We start from the raw sequence: 20,572 nt of genomic DNA on the forward strand, positions 1-20,572 counted from the left end.
ATGAGATCCTGAAGACGCCAGCTCTCAGACATTAGTAAACTATGTGTACTGTAGCAGTTAATCATTATTACTTTTTTGTTTTCTATTATGTATATGATGTATAGTTTTAGGCACGTTAGAAATGATCTGATTTTAATTCTTCTTCCACCAATGACAATCCTCATACTTTTGACAATTAAGCGTTGGAATGAACATTTTGACGTGATTGCATTTCACTACACTAATATTAATTTTAAACAAATTCAAAAGCTAAGACTTCATCTCCTTATTTGACGGCTACAATAAAGGACCTGAGAGCTTCTTCCAATAATGGAAATATGTAGTTTTATTTTTTGCATTTCATTGTCTTTCCTGACATGGTTGTATTTACAGCATTGATTGTACAATTGCTACATTTTTATATTATATTATATTAAAACACATAGCAATCAATCATAATTTCTTCCCACATCTTGTGTTTTTATTGGCAAAATAACATGAAAGCCATGAAGGAAAGCAAAACTCAGACTTTCATAAATAATGGAAACCAATTGCAAATTCATATTCTCAATATCATTACAACGCTTTTATTGTGACATTGAGTTATTTGCCAATGCGCAATGTCAATAAGTATTATAGGTTTTAAACTTTGTGAAATCACCCTCCAGTCCCCACACAACACAAACAATGTACGTTTTCTTTTCCCCCCCTCCAGCTCATTGGTAGAAATACAAACAATAAAACATTTACTTCCATGTGATTCACACAGTTTCCACTGTTCCCAGTAGATCTACCAGTCCGTCTTTACTGAGGAAAATCGTCTCACCTGTCTGTTGACAGATCACCTCAAACCTGGGTGTGTCCTCTAATGCGCCCTGCCCGACCACAATAACATATGGGTAGCCCAGTCTGTTGGCGTCCTTCAGCCTCTTTCCAATAGTCATTTGTGTACGGTCATCAAGAACCACTTCACCTCTCAAACGTGGCAAAGCTTCTCCCAAAGTGTGAACCAGGTCATTAGCTAAGAGAGCCACCTCGTCCACTTTACTGCCTTTCTTCGGAGGTAGAACACAGACCTGGTAGGGGGCCAGGAGCCCCGGCCAGCGGATCCCCTCCTCTGTTGACATCACCTCAATGGCTGCAGCGAGAATACGGGTTACTCCAAGTCCAAAGCAGCCCATTTCAGCAACACTGGGCTTGTTCTGGGCATTGCTGAAGGTGGCATTGAATAATTGAGAGTATTTTTTCCCCAAGTAAAAGGTGTGGCCGACCTCTATACCCTTGGACTCCACTAGAGTGCCAGTTTTACACTGTGGGCAGTCAGTTCCGTCTGATGACAAGGTCTCCACATTAGCAGAGAAGGAGCAGTTCCCACAGACTAGAAGCCGGTCCTCGCCGATGTCTGCCGGCAGCTGGAACTCATGGGAGAGTTTACCGCCGATATTTCCTGTGTCCGCCTGCACCTGAACACAACGCAGGCCCAGCCTGGAAAAGAGCCGGGTGTAAGCCTGGCACACAGACTCGTAGGTCTGGTACGCAGCTTCCTCACTCACATCGAATGAGTACATGTCCTTCATGTAGAACTCCCTCCCTCGGAGAAGACCAAACTTTGGCTTCGGCTCATCCCTGAATTTGCGGGTAATCTGTTATATACAAAAAGAAAAAATCCAGATGTTTAAGTACAGCCTTCGGACACAAACAGATAGATAATACGAGTGTGAAAGCTCACCTGGTAAAGGAGCAAAGGGAGCTGTCTGTAGGAGAGAGTTGCCTGGTGAGCAACCAGAGTGGTCACTGCCTCCTCATGTGTGGGACCCAAGCAGTAGTCGCCTCCATGACGATCTTTCAGGCGGAACAGCTCCTTTCCCATCAAGTCCCAGCGCTCACTGGTTTTCCAGAGATCAGCCGAGCACAGACTGGGCATGTCCATCTTCTGTCCACCGATCCCCTGCATCTCCTGGTCAATCACTCTCACCTGTTCAACAAAGACGGAAGGTTTCACATTATATACAATCAAATGAAATATATACTCTAATCCAAAAATCCTGAAAAATATTTTCCTACAACAGAAAGTTTTTTTTTTAAAGCAATTTTTCGAATATTGTTTTAATTTGTTCCTTTTTAGGCCACTAAAAATGACAAGCTGGAGACAAATAATTACAAAAAGGCCATAGCCAGACAATTACTCTGTTTTCAAGGGTCAACAACCTAAGCATTTGGGAAACTCTAATTTATAACTAATAAACTAATTTATAGAAATGGATATTGTGAGGACTTATAAACCTGACGTAAATTAAGTATCATATATATAAAAAAATTATATTTCGTAACCCCTGATAGCTTTGCTAGAGTAGCTGCTTTTATTTTAAACGTGTCTACCATACACATCTTATTTTAAATGAGCAAAATCAACTAATAATAAAAAAGATGGGAATACGTCAATCTGATTCACAAAAGTAACAGTAAACAGTAAAACTATACCCTAAGAGAAAAGAGCTGGTTGATTTATAATTCGATTAATTGCTGTATTTTCTCGCTTTCACCACTCTCGTGTTGCGGGCTCTCATATTCATGTCAGAAGCTCTTTCATGAACCATCACTGTCAACATGGAACCTCAAGATGACCCATGGTACTTTTCTATATTCCATTCATTTCTCTAACAAAATGTCCACGTTGTCTCACCAGCTTCTCCATGGAGCGGACAGTGGCAGGGAGGTAGTAGTAGCACCCTGGGTTGGACGGGTGGATGAGCCCTGCCTGCTGCATGAGTCTCTGGCTCTTACACGTCATGTCTCCTGGCAGCCGGCTGTCCTGCCCCACATCACGCAGGTTCGATGGCTGGTAGAGGCGTGACACCAGGAGCGGGGGTCTGTACCGAGTGGAGGCCGGAGCGGTGTTGTGTTCAGCACAGCCTGAGTGATTCCTCTTCGGAAGAACTAAGGTCCTGTGGAGGCGTTGGAAGACCCTCGGGCACAAGTGGTGCAAGACAGGCTCCATGACAGGTCCCACTGTGCTGCTGCAGAGACGAGGTGAGACAACGGGTCAACAGGAAGAAGCTCAGAGGACACATAGCTCACAAACCAAGACTAACACACCAACTGTTAGATAATGTGACAAAGAAATGACTGGATCTGCCTGTTTATCCAGATCTGGATTATTATTCAGGCAAATTATTTGGCTTTTTGAGGGCTTTAAAATGCTCAAATTGTTAAGAAAATTTGCAGAAAATTAGAAAGTGGTGACCATGGTGAACATTTACTTTTCATTTATTTGTTTATACATTTTTTCATCCAGAGCCAAAACCTAATGTGTTCTTCCTCTTATCAGCCTTCACTCCTCTTGAAGCTGAATGTATTTACTTATAATGGAGTATTCTCTTATTAGGGTGTAACTTTACCCAAAGGGAAGGTTCTGACATCATCTTAAATTACAACTGAGACAAACATATGTATTATCTACACAAACATATATATATTATGTAAGTGATGACTTGTTGTACTGTTTAATTTAGTGTCTGTATCTAACTGGAGTCAAGGTCAACACAGCTCAGTCTCTTTCCTCTCAGGCAGCACAGGAGCCTGTTAGCATGTGGTTTGTTTAGCTAGCTTAGCTTAGCTTGCTCAGTTAGCACACAACAACATCAGTGAGACTCACCTCACGGCCGATAACTCGCGTCTGTTGTTCTCAGAGTGTTATAGAATATAAAGAAGGTAAACGAGTTGAAAGTGTCATTTAAAGAAAGTGATACACATGGAGGATTCCTGCTCCATGTTGCTCTGTCTCCTTCCACGCTCAGCTGCTGGTCGCTTCAAGCTCACACCGCCACCTGCAGGAGCGGAGGACCGTCTGACATGCTCACATTAACTGAAAACGACAAATTAAGTTTTTATTTTAAGAAATACAGAAACCTTGATGCTTCTCAGGGAGGTTCTGTATTGATGAGGAGCTTCTGGATTCCCTCTGATCAGGTGAGTTAAGAAAGAAGAATCCTTATATACAGTATGGAGGAACCAGGATAAACCAACTCTTATTAGAGACAATGATGTCTTTACATTTTTATTTTAAGAATAAACGCAGCCCGTTCTTAACATAGATTCTTGAGATTATGCTGTAATGTTGGGGAGATTTTGTTATTTTTTTAGAATAAAGATGTTTGACAATTTTACTTTTATTATTTTTCAACAGGGGGTTGTTTTGCTATATCAAAGTAATGCTCACATGAATATGAGAAGCAACTAAGTGTTGCTTTATTTATCTACTCTTATTATTATGTGTCTGTGTCTGTGTATGTGTGTGTGTTTCTCTTGTTATTCCATTCAGCAAGAACATACTTCTAGAATTTATTCAGCAGGTGGCGCTATAGAGTCATAAAGGCATTTTCCATGTCCTCTCCCAGGTAAGATATATTGGCAAATTCAAGCCTTAAAGAACAGCTACAAACTTCTGATACTCTAACAAATATATTTTTATCTTAAATTATTTCAAAAGGTGGCGCTATAGAGTCATAAAGGCATTTTCCATGTCCTCTCCCAGGTAAGATATATTGGCAAATTCAAGCCTTAAAGAACAGCTACAAACTTCTGATACTCTAACAAATATATTTTTATCTTTAATTATTTCAAAAGAAAAATTATATATTTTCCTTTTAAATACTAAAGGATTTTTTTTTTGTATTCAAACTTGTAGACATTTAAATATTCGACTCTGTGAAAATAAATCCTTACTTGTGATTTTTACAGACACTGCACCTCCCACAATGCAACAGGTGCGTTGAGGCCTAGAAACGCATCATTAAGAGACAATGTTTTGATTGAAGTAATCGTTTCCATTTAAGTCCAAATCAGTTGTATGAGGTCATCTACTGTCAATTCTGGGTTGAAAACAGGATGCATTTATTGTGAAAAGGAAAAGGTTGACGCAGTGGAGAGGAAAAAGGATGAAGGTTCAGTTCAGTGGCCTGAAAACACATTTAATGAGCCATTTTGTGTTGGTATTACGCCCCCTCACATGTACTCACATCCCTGTCACATAAAACTTCTACAAAATGTTACACAACCACATTTGATCTGGTTTGTCCGTGAACCTGATCCTCGACTCTCACACCAATAATGACAGAAAAAGGAAAATAAAACATACTTTTCAGTTATTGCATCTATAAGATATTTGAAATTACCGATTGACCCTTAAGTAGTCATATCCTTAACTGAAAATGTACCAATACTACAAGGGGAAAATACTCCGTTACAAGTAAAAGTATGCAAGTAAAATCCCTTAATGCAGGAAAAAGTCCTTGAGACTGATTCTTATATATTGTACATTATATACAATTATAGAAATACAAATCTGTTTTTTTGCATTCGCTTTCATTGTCGACTTTGTGCGTTTAAATTTTTCCCTGTTTTAACGCCCATTGCAAACTCTCTCAGAAACAAGCTCTAAAAATAGAGGTGTGTTTTTTAAAACAAAACAAAAGTCAATCCCTCTGCTGCAGGTAAAATCCTTGATACTCTCATTTGGTAGAATTGATGAGTCTTTATTGATCGCACTGTCCTATCACACTTAACCATTGCCTTATCTTGACATTATACTGTACTGAAGCCTGCGTTAGTGCACTTTTGGAGCTTTATAGCATTTTATGCTGCAATTTTAAGCCAATATTCCCTCAGTCAGTCAATGACATGCAGACACCTGATGGTCAGCTCACATGGCAAACACAGCTGAGTGTCCCTGTGTCTCTCAGGTGGACGCTGTGGAGGACAGCATGCAGGTCTGCAGGTTTTTCAGACTGAAGACACACACACTCACATGAGCCAATTGGGTTTGTCTTATCCATTTATCTGGTGGTTGTAAGATTTGGCGACTGACTGTCTCCATGAGATACAAACAATCTCATTGGGGCAGATTTGATCTGCAAATGTTATAGGATTAAGCATTTTATGATATGAAGATTGTAAATGTACAGTGTACACAGATAAAAAACAGATACAAACATTGGGGTCTAAGACATTTGGACCACACTGTATGTCCATTACCTGCAGGATAGCTCTCAGAGATATGTGTGGGGGGGATGGGACACTGGTGGCAGAAAGACGCTCAGATCTTCTACCCAAGTAAGGGATGGATGGATTGAATTCACTAATCCTATAACTTGCAGGAGATGTCAACACCAATTCACACATGATTGCCAATAAATAAGAAATAAAAAAAGGCAAGTATCAATAATAGTGTGTTGCCACACAGGGTCTCACAACGCAATCTACAGCCTCTCTAAAAATCAATGCTCTCTGCAAAAAACTATGTTTTTTTGCTAAGATTTAAAAGAGGATTATAGTTTTCAGCCAAGATTCAGACTCCTGCCTGAAGACTACAAGCTGCGCAGAGGTAAACAGAAAATTAAAGGATTAGAGCTACAGCCTGAGGCCCGCTCCTTTAAGACAAATCTTCACAAGATTCAGGAACAATAAAGAGTCCAGAGATCAACAAACAAACATATCAGTAGTATTGTATCAGCAAACCACTTCAGAGTGAGCCCTCTTTCCAAAATAAAGGATCTCTGTTCAAGTTTCTGTTCTGTTCAGTTCCGTTTCTCCGTCATCAGTGCACCATCTTCCCATTGGAGATCTGTGATGACGAAGTAAAGTTTGTGCTGGTCCTAGTGCTTCATGTCTTCATGTCTTCATGTCTTCATCCTCCCGGGACAGAAGAGCCCGTACACGATATCAAAAGAACCTGAGATCCAGACCTGCAGGCGGAGGTACTGAAGCAGATATTTTATATATACACTACTGTGCAAAAGTTTTAGGCAGGTGAGAAAAAATGCTGTAAACTAAGATTACTTTCAAAAATTGAAGTGTTAACAGTTTATTTTCATCAATTAACAAAATGCAAAGTGAGCGAACAAAAGAAAAATCTTAATCAAATCAATATTTGGTGTTACTACCCTTTGCCTTCAAAGCAGCATCAATTCCTATAGGTACACTTGCACAAAGTCAGGGATTTTGTAGGATTATAGTCAGGTGTATGATCAACCAATTTGACAAACAGGTGCTAATGATCATCAATTTCACATGTAGGTTAACTTGAAACATAGTCATTAACTGAAACAGAAACAGCTGTGTAGGAGGCTTAAAACTGGGTGAGGAACAGACAAACTCTGCTTCCAATGTGAGGTTGTGAAAGACAGTTTGATGTCACAGGTCATACACCATGGCAAGACTGAGCACAGCAACAAGACACAAGGTAGTTCTACTGCATCAGCAAGGTCTCTCCCAGACACAGATTTCAAAGCAGACTGGGGTTTCCAGATGTGCTGTGCTGAAACGGGCAACGTTGAGGATCATAGACGCAGTGGTCGGCCAAGGAAACTTAGTGCAGCAGATGAAAAATACATCAAGCTTATTTCCCTTCGAAATCGGAAGATGTCCAGCAGTGCCATCAGCTCAGAACTGGCAGAGACCAGTGGGACCCATGTACACCCATCTACTGTCCGGAGAAGTCTGATCAGAAGTGGTCTTCATGGAAGAGTTGCAGCCAAAAAGCCATACCTCCGACATGGAAACAAGGCCAAGCGACTCAACTATGCACGGAAACATAGGAACTGGGGTGGAGAAAAATGGCAGCAGGTGCTCTCGGTTGATGAGTCAAAAGTTGAAATATTTGGCTGTAGAAGAAGGCAGTTTGTTCGCCGAAGGGCTGGAGAGTGGTACCACAATGAGTGTCTGCAGGCAACAGTGAAGCATGGTGGAGGTTCCTTGCAAGTTTGGGGCTGCATTTCTGCAAATGGAGTTGGAGATTTGGTCAGGATTAATGGTATCCTCAATGCTGAGAAATACAGGCAGATACTTATCCATCATGCAATATCATCAGGGAGGCGTATGATTGGCACCAAATTTATTATGCAGCAGGACAACGACCCCAAACATACAGCCAATGTCATTAAGAACTATCTTCAGCGTAAAGAAGAACAAGAAGTCCTGGAAGTGATGGTATGGCCCCCACAGAGCCCTGATCTCAACATCATCGTGTCTGTCTTGGATTACATGAAGAGACAGAAAGATTTGAGGAAGCCTACATCCACAGAACATCTGTGGTTAGTTCTGCAAGATGTTTGAAACAACCTACCAGCCGAGTTCCTTCAAAAACTGTGTGCAAGTCTACCTAGACGAATTGATGCTGTTTTGAAGGCAATGGGCGGTCACACCAAATTTGATTTGATTTAGGTTTCTCTTCTGTTCATTCACTGCATTTTGTCAATTGATGAAAATAAACTGTTAACACTTCCATTTTTGAGAGCATTCTTAGTTTTACAGCATTTTTTCTCACCTGCCTAAAACTTTTGCACAGTACTGTATATTATTATACAATAATCAGTTAATCTGTGAGTCCAAGTAAAAGTTTGTACCTAATCTGTCCTCGAGATATTCATCCAGAGGATCAACAGCCCTTTATTCTAGTCTCCTCACTGTGCATACGTCAAGGTGCTGGACCTGGAAAATAACAATCCAACAAACATATAAAGTACATTTCCCTATCCACTTAAATGTGACCCTATAAAACACTTAAGGGTTGGTCTGTCTGCTTAACTGTCTTAGTTCTTATCAGAAGTCTTCCACCGCCATACAAGGGCAGGGATCTCCACAGGGATCTCCACCGTTAATGATTGAGCTGAGATGTCGAGGATTCACATCAGCGGCATCATAACGACCCGCGTGATGGACTGTCAACATTGACTTTCTATCTCTCACAGGGTCGGAGCCGCTGTAAAGCTGAAGATGAGCAGGGCCATCAGGGCGTCGTAAAACAGACCGAACACCTGTCTGACTGGGAGTGTGTGGGGGGGTGGGGGGTCACTGTGTATCACTTCATTAGTGGTGCGGTGCAGCGAGGTTCACTGCAATCAGGGCCTTCAGGTCACGTAATCCCGTGGGAGGATGAAGAGGCTGCTCCTCGTAATGTCCACTGTCAGATGAAGGTTGTAAAAAAGGTCTGATGGCTTTCACTCTCTGGGAGGCGGCTGGAGATGGTGATGGAGGGGAGGACCGGAAACACAACATGACAACAGTGTGAGTGTGTGTGTGTGTGTGTGTGTGTGGGATGGGCCAAGGGCCAGCTACAAGAGGAGGAGGAGGATGCTCAGCATTGATGGACTGCAAGGTGGATGCTATATAATGCAAGACAGAAGCAAGCCCTGGATCCATGACCGGCTGCTGCTCTCAGAAGACGTGAAACCAAAGAGACAGAAGAAACCCAACCAGGACCCAAACATCTGCAGCAGCTCCTGAGCATCCTGAAGAGAAGAGACACTGAGGTATCCAGCATGAAGGCTTCGGTGATTGTGTCCCTGCTCCTGTGTGCGGTGGCGTGCACCGTCCAGGTGAGAGCGGAGGTGAAGGCGGTGAAGCTGTGTGGTCGAGAGTTCCTGAGAGCCGTGGTCTACACCTGCGGAGGCTCCCGCTGGAGGAGAGTCCTCACCGAGTCAGACGTGGACGGTGAGACCACTTCTTTGTATATTCTAGAGTCCAATGTCTTGTGCTTTGGTTCAGATTTTGCATGTGTCTCCAGAAAATTACAGAATAACAAACAGAGATTTAACCTAAATGTTATATATGCAACAGGGTTTGTGATTCTACTAATATTCTCTATTTACTTGGTACAATTGGTTTTCTACTTTCATCTCAGGTCTCAAAGGGAATAACATGTCCCTCAACGTACCTGTTTGCCTTTTGGTTTCACGAAGTAGATTTAGATTAATAGAAAATCATCTTATTTCACTGTATGACAGGGTCACACATTTATTCTGTATCAGCTTCTTCCAGTTCTTCTTTTCACTAATATTAGGAGCGAGGCTTAAGTGATGTGTTCCTTAAAACTTTGAGAGCTCCACTTGAAATGAAAACACGGTTCTGTAGTTTTTTTAAATCATTTGACCACATCGACGCATGTAGAAAACCACTGCAGCTTGTCCTGTAAACTAAATTTGATCAAAACTGTTCAAATTAAATCCTGCAGTTTGCATCCATCCCTTCTGGAATCATATTTTCTTTACTCCTAATTGTTAGTGAATGAAATCTGACTGAAGCTGCTCTTTATTTCTGTTTGATTTCACTTTATATCTCTCTCTCTCACGAGCGGCTGTCAGAATGAAGAGGAGAAAAGGGAAGTTAGTGAGTGGCAGCTTCTCACTGCTGCTGCTCCCTCTGTGTTTTCACTCATTTCTTTTATTGAGGCTCATCTCTGCATTTAACCTGGACTTCCCTTCCTCACATGCATCATATGTCACAGTGTGTACTTGTCATTAGGAGACAGGTGCTGTCAGGGCTCATTATGCCAGAGGCCACATATCATGATTAAGTGCTGGAGTAGCATCTTCCCTGGATCCTCACAAGCAAACCCAGTTAGCAGATCAGTTGTTCTGATTAGAAAGAAGTAATGTGACACTGCAGAAGACAAATAGCAGCAAGTTAATCAGCACGGCCATTTGGAGTTTCCTTATTTAATGAGAACACGGATATAAATGGGAAAAGACTGATCTGTCCATTCATTACTCTGCCGGGTAACATTAAACTGAATGACCTTTAATTATACGCCCACTTCTTCCACAAACACAAGATTGCATCTGATGACAGTGACATCAAAGGTGGCAAGAGGAGAATATTCTCTGAGGAGGTTCCCTGTGTTTTGTGGTTGCAGCTCCGCCGACAGGGGAGGAGAGCAGCCTGGAGACCGAGAGCAGCAGCAGCTCCTCCACCGCTGGGCTCACCAGACGAGACATGAATAACATACTGACCACCGTGTGCTGCCAGATGGGCTGCAGGAAGAGTGACCTGACCTTCCTCTGCTGAGGGCCACTCCCCCTCCTCTTCTTCACTCACTCTCCAGCTGACCGAAGTGACTGTTTTCATCTCGCCTGCCAAATCTGAATCGATTTAAAACCAATCTGATCGCCGTCTTGTTCGTAGAAAGTAACGCTGACGTCCACATTTGCTGCTTTTCCAATTGCTTTGGATATTTGTTGTGGGTTCTGGTTGATTAGTTTGACCTGTGTAGACTGTTAAACATGTTTCTGAAAACATATGCAACTCAAACAAATAGAGTGAAGTTAAGAAAAAGGAACATAGTTGGAGTAAATGCACTCAGGGCTGATATAAGTGATTCTAAACTGCAGGAGCTTATCACCTCCCACTCAGATTCTCCAGGTTCCTGTTTGTAGTGAGTAACTAGCAGGTTTGTAAAAATGTCCTTACTGCTTTTATGTATTTATAGCAAACTCGAGCTGTGTTCTATCATTTTGCTATTTTTTGTCAAATAAATCTTCTGGCACAGAGATTACATTCTGTGAGGTGTGACTTCTTTCTACAGACACTGGACCACGGCTCGTTACTATCTTAGAAAAATACAAGCAATAATATTAAAATCAATGAATCTTTAAAGATAATGAACGATGGAACTGACCCATCATTATAATCAGGCTGGTCTGACACATTTCTCTGTTTTCTGATGAAACCTCAAGTGTTTTCTCACTTGAGACCAAATGCGTCATAAGCACCACGACACTTCATGTGATTTTTGGTGCACGAGCAGAACTGAACTGACTTTGGACGTCATGATTTACAACTTGAGTAGTCAACACAATACATGAAAGCTATTAAGGCTTTAAATATATCTTTATATATTTTTTTTTTCATTCACAAACATCCCCAGAAATGATCTTGTGACCCCGTGGTTGAGAATCACTGATGACTTTTCCTTATGTTCAAAGTCTGTGTACAACTTCATATCGATGTGTCCAATGGTTGAGATATTTCACTGTGTTGGAACCGGCTGAGCCCGAGAATATGTCGTACTTCTTTTTGGATGTTTTCACTATCACATACAAATGCGTCAAAGAAAGAAAACTGCAAACACGCAGCATCCATTTATAACTTTTATTGGTTTTGGAAAGAAGCAAACTAAGTTTCTCAGTTGATCTTAGCGTTGTTATGTACTGTACAAACAGCTTGCACACGTGTTTGAGGTTAACGGTACAGAACCAAAAAGCATTCTGGCGTATAGCACACAAAGACACACTCCCTGCTCTCTTCTCAACACTAACACAGGTAACTGACACTCAGCACAACACGTCATTTCAGTACTACCTATCATCATAGATGCCCCACATTTTACGGCATGCTCTGCATGCAATAATGAATTACTGCAGGACAAAGTCACCACGGAGATGAAGATCTGGGAAGAAAAGAAGTTTTGATCCTGTTTTATTAGAAGATACTAAGACTAACCGCCAGCAGACTGAGAGTTCTGTTCTGCCTTTCAAAGTGAAAGACCTGTAAGCTGTGGTGCTAATTTAAACAGATGCATGATGGGTAATGTGAATGGTGAGCCTGTGTAGATAATGCTGTAGTGACTGTTGCACTGTTTCAAGATTCACCCAGGTCACGACTTTCTTTCAGGCACGAGGATTCCTCCAAGACAGACATGCCTGAAAAAAAGTGTGACCAGACTAATGACTTACCAGAAGCTAAATGGCACCAATCAGCATCGTCTCACGGTTTAAAAACTGTTCCTCGCTCTGGGTCTGCAAACCAAAAATTTAACATCTGGTTGAGAACGAGATTTCCATTTTAATTGCATGGCCCAGGTCAGATTTATATTGATGGTAAAAGGACCACAGGTTAAAAACGACATCCGATCCAGGGAGCGTCAGACTGTGATTGGTCACATTTAGCGAAATACCGACAAGTAGTACAGAGAGGTTCAGCTACACTTCACACACACTTTGTTCTTCACGTTGAGTGTCAGAGCATTCAGGAAGTTCAACATCATCAGCACAGTGTTTTTAATCACATTAAACAATATAATATTTTTTCATTTTTTATCCGTTTTAAAAATATTCAGCTTATCGTCCTGTACAGAGGAGCGACTGACATAAAATACAAAAGAAAAAACAAAACAAAAAAAGCATTTTGGTCGACTCCACTCCACAACCTCATTCAGCTCATGTCATCTCACAGAGACCAGTACAATTATGCAAAATAAAGCCATGGGTTTGAGCGCTGCTGGGATGGCTGGGGGGGATCTGCTCGTGATAGAATAAGTTCAGGAGCCACTGAGGTGAACGGGAAACAGGAGAGAAGCCTCACCGACGACACGCGGTCGAATCTAAACAAGGTCGGTGGATGAGGGAACTGATGACGTTTGTTTTTTATCACTATGAGGTTTTGATTTAAAAGGGAAAAAAAGGAAACTGGTCCCAATTAAAAAAAACATCCCCTCATTTATTGTCTTGTTGTTATTTACGGGAACAGTTCAGAATTGTGGGAAACATGTTTGTTGGCTTTCCTGTTGAGAATCAGATGTGAAAAAGGGCATCGATCTCACATATGAAGCTAAAGTTAACAATAGCATTACGTTATCATGGTTCAAAATCTACTGGTGCAGACGACGCCCGGAAATTGAGGCTAAATCGGCCAGAAAAAGAACGCTTAATACAGTCACCTCAGATTTCTCTCATTTCCTGTTTTAATGATAATCTCAGCACAACACGTCCTATCTTCAGCTGACGTAAAGACATAAGAAAGGTGTTGATCTTCTCGTTTATCACTCAGAAACCACATGATAAGTGAATATTTCCCCAAAATGCTAAACTGGTTCTTTACAGTGTGGAACTCGCCCATGGTCCAGCTAACTCTACATTAACACTGCTTTCACAAAGCATAACACAGCATCCAGGAAGATATTTATTTTTGTTTTCTTTAAATTACCCCCACACCCATATATAGCTTGAATCTTCTCTTGCACGTGAGTTAAAAAATTATATCTGAAATAAATTCCAAAAATGATACCTTATACTGTACACGGGTTACCCAACTACACAGATAACAAAAGAAAAGAAAGAGAGTTCAAATATTTATACCTTTAAGGGTTCTGAGTTGTGTGGTACCATTCAAATTCTATTCATATACAGAATCACATGTTTTTATACAACGAGTCGCCGTCATCAATAAATAAAAATAGAATGCTGTCGTGTACTCTGGAGTCTAACACTGCCGTCCTGGGAACAACAGAAAGGCTACCTGACAATACGAGGAAAACACCAAACGCCCTTTAAGATATATATATTATTGGTTTAAAATGACACTTTATACATTTCTTTTGTTCTGACGGGAAAAAAGAAAACATTTTTCTTATTCAGCAACGAGTACATTGATTTATCATTGCAGCTGCCTAACTTGCTAAAACCTCTCCGTGTGTGTGTATGTTTCAGAAAAATAAAATACCAGTTTGACTGATCAGTGCAATTATATTGAAAAAAGGAAGTGATGCAAAGACATGTGACCCTGTAGTACCAGTAGGCGATGCATGAAAATCGTCTTGTAGTAACTCAATGTTGCGTTTCATCTGATCGCTCACACACACACACGTCCTCCGTTTCACTCTCTGCGACAACGTGTGTCGAACTGCATCGGTAAATGCATTTTAAATTGCTGGCAAGAGCCTCACAAATGGCTGCCGTCCGTGTGCGACACAGGGAACAGACGCCTCTGGCTTCACGCCCGGACCCAACACAAGGATTATTCAGAGAGCTGTGATTTTCTTATGAGCTAATGAAGGCGTATGACTTACTAAGTATTGTCCTATAGGCCCTGCTTCAGCTCAACTGGGTCTGACCTTGGATGTGCCAGAGCTGGAGGTGTGTGTGTGTGTGTGTCTGACTACAAAGATCCTACTCAATCATATCTTTCACTGCATGAATGTTCAGGACTGGGGACAGCAAACGTCACCCAGAGGTGCAGTATGACCAAAACTCAGGTCAGGCAGCTGCAGTGAAACTTTTAAAAACACCACCAAACATTGACCGGAGGAGGATGGAGACAAGGGGACAGACTTCAGAGGAGCGGGAGAACCCAGGTGTCAAACTGCAGCAATACAGATGTTGAATGGGTACAAATACAATAATTACATGACCTAAAACAGTTTCCACAATGTTATATGCGAGTTATACAATACTGCTGGGTAGGATCTGCAGATCTGTCGCGTGGGTTCAGAAAAGGTCCGTGGAGAGTCTGCCTGGTGTCGGTCTGTCCTCTGTGTCGTCCTCAGTCCACTGCCGTCGTTAAGTTCAACAGTGTTGTTCTCAGTAGCATAGGTTAGTTGTCGGCCAGGTATTTTCCTGAAAGACAGCGATTAAACGTTGAAATGCTTCAGTCCATTTGTGGTTTGATTAGAGAGGTTAAGGTAAAAAGATGGAGGGACGTGATGCAAAGATACTGTGTGAGCGGTTTGTGCAGAAATTTTTCTGGTTTTCTGTAGCATAAGGCCACGGTCACACAAATGCAAAGCAAATATCATGTGCCAAAGGTCATCGAAGTGGAACTCCATGTGAAGCCACGCTCGATTTGCCTCGCTAATAGAATGTTTTATTTGCCGCCAGGCTCACGTTAACTGGAAGTGAAGGTTCACCACTGACACCATCCGGTATGTGTGACCGGGCCATAACCAGGATTTAGCCACTTATGTCACTGATGGGTACGTTGTAAACAGGAAGTGCTTATAGCTGATTTGACAAAGTTGTAATCCTGCCAGCTTTATGCTAAATTACATTATAATGGAATTAATAATGAGCCTAATGCATAAATATATGTAAAGCATGTTATGCATTATTCGTTTTTGTACAGTTTGGTACTTAAACACTGTCATTTCATGCAGATTAGATTTCAATAAAGAAAAAAAATGATCAATCCTAATTATTGTTTATTACCTCCCTTTAAAAAAAAATGTACCAAGATAAGTACACAGAGGTATAAATAAATTAAATCAAATGTTTGAAATCAAATTAGTAATTTTTTCCAAAATTTGTAAACAACCCAATATTTAGAAATACATGAAATGATGACGATCATGACTCTTTAATTTTGCTTTTCCTACTTTAACATCATATGATACAATCAAATAAGTTCCCAATTAAAATGTGATCGTGACCTTTTGGCTCGATGAATAGAGAACTTACCTGCGGCAAACCTCTTCTTGACGAGAGAGAAGCGGTAGCCGGGCCCAGCCAGTTCAATGTCACAGCCCGACAGCGTGCTGCCCTCACTGGTGAACTGCACGGCCAGTGGAGCCGGTTTACTGGGACCCTCCGTGAGCTGGAAGCGCGCCAACAGCGAGCCCACACCTGAGGGAAGAGGCTGGTTTTAACATCACGGATACACTTCAAAAAGTCTAATATAGGAATAGGAATTAAGAATTGGGAACTATTTTGACAGATAGCTGAAGAAAAGGTTGGTTCAGAAATGATAAATCTGGTATCTGCTCTCAGGATCGAAGCCTGTTCAGTGTCGACATGTTTGCTGGGTGAAGGATATCAAGGAGACACTGAGTTACATTTATCTGAAAAGAAAATTACCCACAATCACAGGGTCACTTACCGTAAAAGGACATTAAAATGATAAAAGAAACCAACACTGCAAATGATCCACGGCCAAAAGAAGCTGAGTTAAACTGATCACGTTTGAGTTTGTTTTCTATCGTAAAGAAAATGGAATTATCTTGTTCCTGGTCCTTCTCCTGGAGTACCGGAAAGTACATTATGGGGTTATTATTTATATAAATATTACCCTGGTAGAATAAAAAGAAGCTCTGGAGAGGCACTTGACCACAGTGCAGTGAGACGTCACAGTTATATAACAGCAAATCAGGAGCTCTGTAACTGTAATACCATTTGTAGACAGACGGGGGCAGTGTTTACTTCCGAGCTGACACCTGTATTTGGCTTCAGTCCTCAGAAGTGTCATGAACAATGTCTTTTTCAGGTTAGAACTTTTTGGAGTTTTTAACCTGGCTCTGATTGTTTCAACTTTAAACAGTTTTTAATTGTTTCCCATAGTAATCAACAACTGGTGTAACTCTTGATCTGGTTCAGTCTGAGTGACAGTAAAGTTTATATAGATAGATAGAAAGGGAGAAGCACAAAGCAGGTCTGACTTTACAACATCATTTTATACAGAACAGCAGAATCCAGGCTTTCCAGGAACCAGAACTTCTACACGATAAAACATCACAATATCATCACACTCCAATTACCTCCGTTGTCAGATTTCTGTGAGATGTCTGGAATCTTCCAGTGGATTCTTTGCTGCTCTGCGTTCCTGTCGGGAAGGAAACATGACCAGTGAAGAAACCTGTCGCTCAATTATTACGTTTCACATTTAAAACTGCATCACATAACGAGGGCATGGCCGAACTGTACCATGCAGCAGGAGGTAAGACAGCCTGTAGTTTGGAAACGCCTCCGTCGACCGGGACGAGGAACTGGACGTTGTTGAGCCCCATCGGCGTCGTCATGGCGTCGCCGTTGTACTTGTAGTCTATTCTCAGGTCGGTGCTGGTGGGCTCACACCGCCAGCTCACCGCCAGGTTCAGAGGAGTGGACTGGTGGCCCTGCGAAGACACCTGATGGAGACAGTGGGAATCATTTCTGCGTCAAAGTAATTCATCCACATTTCAACATTGTGTTACGTTGAGCTCACTCGTGCACGGGTACAACTACGTTTAGCAAACAGGAACTAATGGCTGTGATTACTTCAGATGTATATTTCAGTAACTGTACCTGATACTTGAGCATGTCGACGTTGTAGTACGTCGCCTGTGGCTTCTGCTCCGACACCTTCTTTAAGTGGGATATCAGGTTTGGCATATTCACCCAGAAGTCCTTGGCATCGGCCTTGGCTTGTGTGGTGGTGTCACTGGAGGGGGGGGGGGGGGGAGCACGGAGAGAAGCCACGTGAAAATACAGACATTTTAATCTGATCCTGGTGATTTTCTAACCTGATGGTCTTGTACACCGGAACAGTAAAGTGCTAAATCTAGTTCACGCGTCAGCATTTTAATTTGAAAAACTAGCCATATGACCTCATGTGGGACTAAGGAAAATAAAAGCAAAATATAAAAAAGAATCACACTTCAGTTACAGTTTATACTGTATTCCTCATGTATTGGTTTTAGTCTTCTTTTTATATATATTGTTTTGTTATGAACATACTTTGACCTACAGTTTGTATTTATTGTCATTCTCTTGATCTGTTTATATTTCTATTCCTGGCTGGAGCGACTCTAACGAAACCCGATTTCTGATTCTGATAACAGGAATATTTATCCTGCAGTAAAGTCTTGTAGTCTTTTTCTTATAAGCAATAAAAATAGTTTTCCACGACACCTTTTTTTTTAGGTGCAAACATGACTCAGAAGCACGATCAACAAAAACTGACCTTGGCTCAGTGACGTTGCTATGAAGTCAGATGAACTCAGTGACTCAACATGTGATCTGAACCGGAGTCTGATAAAACCTCACCAAGCTTTACTCATCTTCACTAGTCATCACTTCACTCGTTCACACAAGATCAAATGTGTTATTTTCCTTTTTGTAATCACACTTATTTATTTTCCGTATATGAAGTAAATTGACTTTTCCCTGTGTAAGAAATGTGTCACAATATTCGCTTTTCCTCTGCTAATATAAAATATCATAAATAGAGAACGTTGTGTGGAAACGTTATTATGATGGAATATATTACGACAAATTAATTAGAAAAGGTTTATATTTTACAAACATATCAAGAAGGTGACGTTTGTATCTTACGTTTTTTTGAATAAACTGTATGAGGTTACATGCGGCATGCTCTTAAAGTGAAATTAATGCTACCGATATAAATTAAAACGCACAGTGAGAACAAATACGTGATTTAATTCAAGTGAAATCATGACAGAAAGTTAGACATTAGAAGAGGTCAGTTTCATTTTATTTTGCACTACATCTCTGCCTCTGGTTAAAACCTGTGTATTGATTCTATTCCCTCTGAGGGTGAGGTGGTGGATTCACTGCAGGGTCATTACCAGCAGAGGAGCTGGGGGTTAGGCAGCACATGCTCCAGTCGGCTGTAGTTGGTTATGCTGAAGGTTAGCACGGCGGGGGACGGGTTATTGGCAAAGTGCCGCGTAATTCCCGCCGGAAACGACAAAACCATCTCACCTATGATCTTCACGACACACCTGAGAGGAGAAGGACACGGTTAGAGACGGACAGGATGAAGAGAACAAGAGAGACGCTGCAAAACATGCAATAATTAAATCCACATTACCTTGATATTTTGTTTGTCAGCAAGACTAACAAAACTACTTATGGTTGTATGGGTCAGGGAAGAACCCACTAAATTTATATATTAGGAGGTGGGTCCACAACATTTCTTTCCACTGCATTTAAAATTACGATATTTCTGTTTTTCGACATATTCACAGATTTAACAGGAAATTTGAGGAAAAAAAATCAGGCACATTTAGGGGACTTATAACCGTGTGTGTATCTGTGTGTGTGAGATTTGCAACTCGACTGAATTCAGGAGAACTGTTGGGTCTTGGTGAACATATGCAGATGTTTGTCAGCAACCTTGTGTATTCAGCATTTTGTAAATCATGATTCATACAACATGAAAAGTTTAAAATCACTGGTTATCAAATCAAAATCCAGAGTTCAAACAACTTTTTTCCTCTCAAATCAAAGCACAGAACATTTCCCTGCGACTGTGCAGAGCTGGACAATCCACTGGTAAATGACACAAAGCAGATTCATTACATTCAGTGCTGCTTTGTGTTGCTGTTTAAATGCTGTGGCTGTTATAGTGTCTCAGTGAGAGTCTGCTGACGTACTTGCTGGGGTCGGCTCCTTTGAAGAAGGCATTGACCGTCTCTGTGAACGCAGCGGCCACGGGAAGAGTGTCCTGAGCCCCCATGGTGAGAGGACTGGGCCCCCTGGAGCAGCCTGGACGTAACACACAGGCAAGATACAGACACACAAACACACAAACACACACACAACGCATACAAGCAGTTAAGCTCACTGATGGAGACACACGGCACACTAAAAAAATTGCTTTCAAATAAGTTATGCTTTTATTTTTTTTAACAGTCATGGCTACATGAAAACATTAATCAAAAATATTTCAGCCAAAGCTCTCAAACTGAGTTTCACATTAGTTTAAGTTAAATAGTATTAGCGTGAAATACAACAAACTGATATTCTACTTTTTCTGATCCTAATTTCAGATTCTACACTCGAACCAATAATCTGTGGATGAAATGAGGAACCAAACAAGTGATGGAAAGAAGTATTAGAAATGAGAACACATGTTAATGTTAGTGAGGATGAACGGAAACAGCAGGTAAAGTGTGAAGAAGAAACCCGATTTCTCTCTGCTCTTTGACTGTGAAACGCAAACAAGAAATTCAAAATATCCCCCTTAAAATCCTACAGCGGTTAAACAGTGGACACTTGCATCTGCTTTAAACTAGAATAAGCACCGGTGTTTGACAGAAGAAAGATACAGAAGAGACATGCTTATTCCAGACGTGCTGTAAAAGCTGAATTATTAAGAGGAGGTCGAGAGAAAGGATCAGAGAGCTCTGAAGATGAAACAACAAGAAGCAAATGAGTGGAAGAAAAACAGAGATTAGTAAGATACCGAAGAACCACGATTCTTCAGGGAATGAAAGGCGGTCAGCGCGGACGAAATGAGAAAGAACGATGTCAGGAAGAGAAGAAGTTGA

General features: G+C 41.2%; 3 protein-coding genes across 5 annotated transcripts in view; 1 reads left to right on the forward strand and 2 right to left on the reverse strand.

Moving 5' to 3' along the window:
• Window positions 1–585: 585 nt before the first annotated feature.
• On the reverse strand, window positions 586–3,759 carry pars2 (prolyl-tRNA synthetase 2, mitochondrial). Its single transcript, XM_061078497.1, has 4 exons — window positions 3,635–3,759; window positions 2,663–2,996; window positions 1,709–1,954; window positions 586–1,622 (listed from the first exon to the last, which is right to left on the reverse strand). Exons 2-4 carry the CDS (start codon window positions 2,975–2,977, stop codon window positions 741–743), a joined length of 1,443 nt encoding a protein of 480 aa, XP_060934480.1. The 5' UTR covers window positions 2,978–2,996; window positions 3,635–3,759; the 3' UTR covers window positions 586–740.
• Window positions 3,760–9,296: 5,537 nt separating this feature from the next.
• On the forward strand, window positions 9,297–10,821 carry insl5a (insulin-like 5a). Its single transcript, XM_061078834.1, has 2 exons — window positions 9,297–9,468; window positions 10,670–10,821. The coding sequence occupies exons 1-2, from the start codon at window positions 9,297–9,299 to the stop codon at window positions 10,819–10,821; spliced, it is 324 nt and encodes a 107-aa protein (XP_060934817.1).
• A 1,069-nt stretch (window positions 10,822–11,890) lies between these two features.
• sgip1a (SH3GL interacting endocytic adaptor 1a) overlaps window positions 11,891–20,572 on the reverse strand; it is a 62,085-nt gene continuing 53,403 nt past the window's right edge. For all 3 annotated transcript variants that reach the window (XM_061078417.1, XM_061078418.1, XM_061078416.1), the window contains 7 exons: window positions 19,676–19,787; window positions 18,866–19,021; window positions 17,583–17,718; window positions 17,223–17,425; window positions 17,057–17,121; window positions 15,984–16,148; window positions 11,891–15,146 (listed from right to left, as the gene is read on the reverse strand). In XM_061078417.1, the coding sequence (XP_060934400.1) occupies window positions 15,124–15,146; window positions 15,984–16,148; window positions 17,057–17,121; window positions 17,223–17,425; window positions 17,583–17,718; window positions 18,866–19,021; window positions 19,676–19,787 (860 nt within the window). In that variant the 3' untranslated portion in view covers window positions 11,891–15,123. The remainder of the gene's footprint in view (window positions 15,147–15,983; window positions 16,149–17,056; window positions 17,122–17,222; window positions 17,426–17,582; window positions 17,719–18,865; window positions 19,022–19,675; window positions 19,788–20,572) is intronic.

Source organism: Limanda limanda, chromosome 9, assembly GCF_963576545.1.
Source record: "Limanda limanda chromosome 9, fLimLim1.1, whole genome shotgun sequence".
Classification (NCBI taxonomy): Eukaryota; Metazoa; Chordata; class Actinopteri; order Pleuronectiformes; family Pleuronectidae; genus Limanda; species Limanda limanda.